Source organism: Aythya marila (assembly GCF_965140915.1).
Source record: "Aythya marila genome assembly, chromosome: 1".
NCBI classification, from domain to species: domain Eukaryota; kingdom Metazoa; phylum Chordata; class Aves; order Anseriformes; family Anatidae; genus Aythya; species Aythya marila.
The window spans coordinates 150690864-150696863 of NC_139042.1; the positions used below are offsets into that span (position 1 = coordinate 150690864).

Here is a 6000-nt window from a genome sequence, read left to right on the forward strand (position 1 = left end):
TTCCATTCAAACTGAAGCAGGGGCAGAGAAAAATTATAATGAAGCAGTAAAGAAGCAAGTTCTGAATGTGTGCCACTCAGCAGTTTTGACTATTTTTTCCGTTCTTTTGTTTTCTTTTTTAGCTTCTCTCTGCTGCTAAATTTTTCCAGCTTGAAGCTTTACAACGACACTGTGAGATCATTTGCGCAAAAAGCATTAATACAGAAAACTGCGTAGATATTTATAACCATGCCAAGGTAAAAATAACTACTCGTGCATGTTGTATGTCTCTCCTCGTACTCGTAGGTCAGTTTTATGCTAAGAAGTAATACATATGTCGTATGCTTAGTAGGTTTGTTACATATTAAGGATTTGTCATTAATTTATTGGGACTGTAATAGATATACCTAGTAGAGGTACAGTCCTAAATCACATCTAAGAGCATCTGTGGCAAGCTCTTGCCCCCTTTCCTAAATGGTTCAAACTCTACTTGTGTGTACTACTTGTGTGGAAGACCTATCCCTTATCACAGGAACCCAAACTGCTGAGTTACTCAACAGGAATCACCTGACTGAATAAGATCTCTCTTTTTCACCTCCTGGGCTGCATTTTCACATTTAAACTTCCTATTTCTTCCTGCCTGAAGCCCACAGGGGAGATATATTCAATGCTGGTGATAACGTTTTAATATATGAAAATGCCTCATTGTCAAAGTGCAGTGTCTCACAGCCATGCAAAGATAGTAATGAGAGTTTCATGTCTTGGAGAAGAGGGATTCCTAGCTTCTTATTGGAATCAAATTACTTAACTAGTTAGAGAGCCATCAGGCAGAAAAGCAAGTGTTGGTTTTTTTTGACCCCAAAAAATATTTTACGTCATTGAAGGAGGTGATTGTACATTGATTAGTTTAATTTTTTTCCCCTCCTCTTTTGCTTGGTAGTTAGACTTTCACTTGGAAGATGGAAATGATAAAAATAGAGTTGCAATTAAATATTTTTAAAGCATTCCTTAAATGATTCTTCTTCAACTTTCATGGGCTGTATGAAGGAGAAAATAAAATGTTGCAGTGTGACATGGAGGTTTGATTGAACAGAGTAATCCTGCAGATTGCTCCAAACCCCTGCAGATCTGACCTCTGTTCCAACCCTCAGGTATTTCCTACAGCAACTAGCAATGTTAGGTCTTGATGTACAGATAACATGCAATCAGTGTTTGAAATAGCATAAAGTTCCACTTCTTGAAGAATAAGAGATTAGGTGTATTTGCAGGTCCATTTATTGTAATAGGAAATAAAATCAGCAGAGCAGGAATCTTGAAAAATACTCAATTTGTCTTCTAGCTCATGTGGGAACTTCTCAATTTATGTTACTGTTACTAAAAGTAAACTGAATGATTTTGTTTTAAAATCACGTACTTTGAATTTTGAAATGTGGCTGGGTTTTGTGTCCCAATTTAAGAACATTCTTACACCAAGCTTTAGACTTTTCTGAGGGTCTTCTACACTGCTGGTGCTAGGACTGAAGAAACCCAGCGTTTGTGGCTAAATCTGGTTCCTTGTTTGCCTGTAAGGGCCTCAGCCTTCAAGCTTCCTTTGCCTACATCTCTCAGTGGAGTCAGTGGAAATGGTTTCCTTGAGAGGCTTTTAATTCCAGGGTCATGTTTGCATTGACACGTAGTGCATTGCAGGGATAGCTAAGCTAGCTGTGAATGAAGTCCCGGCTTCTGGAATTACTTAAGTTACATCACCCTAGAGCTCTTCATGGGCCAATTTACCTTGCTTCCAGTAAATTACCAGGGCTAAGCTTCATACTGTTGTAGCTAGATTGTTTCCAGACCTTGAACTAACACATGTGAAGCTAGTTCAGATACCTCTCTGCTGCGCAGTGGTCAGAGTAGACTTGTCCATCCTTTTGCTCCTGGTCTGTGTGATGTGCAGGTTACCACCTGAGCCCAGTTCATTCTGCTCAGAGTGCTCTCGCCACACAGCAGTTTCACTTGCCTGTAATGTGTATATGAGATCATGATACGTGGTGGAAGATGCCAGATGTGCCTCACGAGCCAGGGGAGCTCACAGGCAGGTCAACCAAAGCTTGCCAGCCAACTGCCTGCCTTCCCTTGTTGCTCTCTGAAGTGTGGAAGAAGCTCGTGTAAGACAGCAGTGAGGATGGGAATAAGGTGAGCTGGCACCGAAGACAGGAACCACCGTGCCAGCCAGGAGCAGGTGATGGATTTGAGCAGCTTGTTCCTGCTGTAGGTAGCATTTTTAGTCCTTGCTGTTTTGCAAGACCTGCAGGAACTCGGGTGATGCTGAGACTCATTTTTCCAGATGAAGATGTGCGAGCAGGGAGACACAGGGAGCCCAGTCCTTCTCACTGTGATTGAGAAAAAGACCTGATTTGGTGGAAGCGTAGCATGAAGTGAGCGCAGATTTGGAAGGCTGTTTGTGGTGGGGGCGGATGTTGTAAGAGGGGAGCATTTAGCAGGGTGGCGAGCTGTGTAGTAGGAGCTGTAGGAACAAGTGTTTGGAGCCCTGGGTTAAAGAGGCGAAGTACTGGTAGGAAGGTGAGAGGATGTGGGTTTTCTCACACTCACAATTTAAAAGCTGAACAGAGAGCATTAAATCATCTGTGGCTTTCCATTCTTAGGATTGCAACACCTACAGAAGGCAGCCTTCCAATTAGTACCACTTCTAGGGTTTCATTTTCATGTTACCTCCAGAAAGAGATGAAGTAACCAGGCAAATAGTATATATAGTGGTGACTGCTTAGTTACCACTGGGTACCAGTTGTGTTTTACACAAATGACCCAAACTCCTAACAAAATTGATTGGAGTTTTAAATACGTACCTAGAACACTCGGTGCTAGCACAATTTGCAATCTGGGCCTCAGAACAAGTCTAAAAAAAAAAAAAAGAAACATACATTATTTTCTCAGTGCTGTGAATCTATTGAAATAATGAATAGGGGTGAATGGTGTTTAAGAGGAGAACAACGGTTCCTGCTTTTCCCAGAGCTCAGCCCTGGGCAGGAGGATGGGCTGAGCCCTGCTCTGTACACTTGCACAGCTTATAATTCCTGTAGCAGAGTATCATGGCTGTACTCCTTGTATGACCACAGGGGCTGGCCAGTGGGTGATGACCACTGGTGGTCACCCAGCAGATGACCAGTGTGGGTCATTTGAGGTTTGCTCACGCAGTTGTGTTTACACATGCAAGGTTTGCTCACGCTTCGTGGTATCCCTGCCTCCTGCCCAGCCACAATGTTCAGTATAAGAGGAATATTGACAGCCCAAGCACATGCTCTGCAAGCCTCTGTTTCTCCTCCAAAGATCCCTCAAGGCTGTTACTCTGCATGACAGGTTTCCGCAGTCATGGTCCCACTCTTGCGAAGGTTGGCATTCATGAAATGTGGGCTCCAGTAGCTTATCCCAAACCTATAGGTTTAGGGCGTGAAATCTTGGGTCTAGTGAACTCTGTGGTAAAACTGCCACCAATTTCCAAGGGACCAAAGCTTCAGCCCTGGACACCCAGGGCCTTGTAAGGTAGAACTTATAACCAGAATCACAGGCATAAAATACTGTTTGTATACCCCATGTCCCTCTCCTAACACAGACGTCTGTGTTACTGTGCCTGTCTGAAGGGTTTAGTTTGTGTATTTGTTTGTGTGCAGCTCTTATGCACTGTCTTGCTGACCAGGTTTTATCAGAATGGTTATCTTTCTCTAATTTCACTTCTTGTAGTTTCTCGGAGTCACAGAACTATCTTCCTATTGTGAAGGCTACTTTCTAAAAAATATGATGGTCCTCATTGAAAACGAAGCTTTCAAACAGCTGCTGTATGACAAGAACGGAGAAACATCTGGTCAAAATGTACTACAGGACTTACAGAGGACGTTGGCTACAAGGATTCAGTCAATTCATTTGTCTTCTTCAAAGGGCTCCATTGTATAAAGCTGAGGAAGATGGTAACGCTTTAATAAAGACCCTGCAAGTTAAGTCTCCTGTTGCAGTTGCTTAAACAAATATAAAAAAAAAAAAAAGATTCTACTTCGCATCCAAATAGTTCTGTGTTGGCCAAAGGCGGTGTGCTGAGGCCACAGCCTCGTTTGGATGAGGGAATGCAGAAAACGTAGCTCCTGCATGCTTCTGAGCAACAGGGGTACCAGAGCGTCCAGTGCATCGCTGTTGTACTCAAATTCTGAATGTGAGAGTGTGGTCGTGGAGCTGGATGCCAACAAAAGCCAGAACTCACACCAGTGAACAGCAGAAGCCCCAGCCTGAGCAGTGGTGCCAGGGAACACCTGAATCAATCGACCAATTACTCATTCAAGGCGGTTTCGTCCCAGTGTTTCGCATTTAAGAACTGTGTCTGTCCCGGAGTCCATTATCACGTACACTTAAGACATGTAAGAACTGTTACTGCTGTTGAGCAAAGATCAGTTGTGTTAGAGAGTGGGTAAGACTGTCGCAACTGAGGAAGTAATACTGGCAGATTTTTAGGGGTGGGAACTTTTTAAATTGTTCATAAAAAACAATGGGGTGGCCTTGTAGTTTAAAAACTATTTCTTAAGCTTAAAATTTCATTTTCGACAGAGTTGTGATTGAGAATCTATGTAACATGTTTTGTTTTATAAATGGTTAAAATGTACATTGTGTAAACATACATATGATCGAGTTTTGCTTGTATTCTTTCCTAAGGTGGTATAATCTTGCCTGACAGGCTATGGTTACACCAAAGAGGTACATTACCCAGACTATCTCTAATACAGTAGTTGGGGGGGCAGGAAAAACTGCATGCTAATTGTGATTTGGGGTTAAAAACAATGACAAACTCAACATGCATTTGCATGGTAACTGTACCTGTGAAATGTTCTGTTCGTGCTTCGTTTTGCCAAGACAAATGCAATGTTACTTCTTGTCAAACTCCATTTGTGAAATTAGCATATTATTTTATCCAGTGCACTTGTTTGTGATATGATACCCCCAGAGACCCTTCTCGAGATGCTGATGTCTGTTTGTTACAGTGAAGGGATAATAACAGATCTTTACTCTAGTAACGTGTCGATACTTTGCTACTGGCCAGAGATTGTGTCCAAGTTAGACTTCTTTTTTTTTAAATTATAATTAAATATGTACTATAGAATGATTTCTCGTTATATCCTGAGAATGTATAGGTTATCTACAATGCAGGGCGTGGGTGGGGTGGGATGGGGGGGTGCGATTTGATGTCAGAGCTTCGTTTATTTTGCAGCGTACTGTTAGCGAGATAAATCTGCTACGTGCCACAACATTCCTGATGCTCTGTCTTTGAGTGATACTTTTCTTGAATTGTTTGATTTAAAACGTGGAGAAAACCACAGCAAGACTTAGGCAAAGATACTGCCTTTTCCATGGCAAAAAAACGACATTAATATATTTATTTTCCAGCATGCTGTTCAGAAACTGTGCCCAGTTCATAGACTTTAGACGTTTTATTTTGGCAGTGCTTGGTAACCTCTTGTTCTTCTGTTGAAGTGTCTACGTCGGCTGCTCTTCCACAGTGATAGTTTTTGGCATGCTCAGAGAACATAGCTTTGGCTTTAGTTATCAACACGGTAGGGAGCTGTTTTATCACTCTGAGGTGTAAATCCTCCTGTGTGCTTGGTCTTTTAAAGCCTGTACAATTTCTGCAGCAAATTACAAAAATGTCTAAACTGCCACTAGTGTCGCGGAGACACAGCATGTCATTCAATTAAACCTTTTTTTTTTTTCTTTTTTTTTTATCCTTCACAGTGTATGTCCACACAAGATGTTGTCGGGAACATTTAGGTGATGGTAACTTCTTTGTGGACGTTGCCATCTTAGAGAAGCAAAACTGTGGCTGATGCAGCGACAACACACAGGGGTGCTTGTTGCCTTTTTTTTCTTTTGCCCTCTCCTCCAAGGAAAGCCATCCTCCCATGCTAATAACGAGTAGGCAGGAGCAGACCTCATCCCACAGTCCGGTGTCAAATGTTACAGTGGTAGCCACAGGTGTCACATCCC

The 6000-nt window shown here is 42.3% G+C and overlaps 1 protein-coding gene across 2 annotated transcripts in view; it reads left to right on the plus strand.

The window, feature by feature from the left end:
• ABTB3 (ankyrin repeat and BTB domain containing 3) overlaps positions 1–5381 on the plus strand; it is a 161627-nt gene extending 156246 nt beyond the window's left edge. For both annotated transcript variants that reach the window (XM_082784185.1, XM_082784186.1), the window contains 2 exons: positions 123–236; positions 3718–5381. In XM_082784185.1, coding sequence (XP_082640311.1) covers positions 123–236; positions 3718–3927 — 324 coding nt within the window. In that variant the 3' untranslated portion in view covers positions 3928–5381. The remainder of the gene's footprint in view (positions 1–122; positions 237–3717) is intronic.
• Positions 5382–6000: the final 619 nt, after the last annotated feature.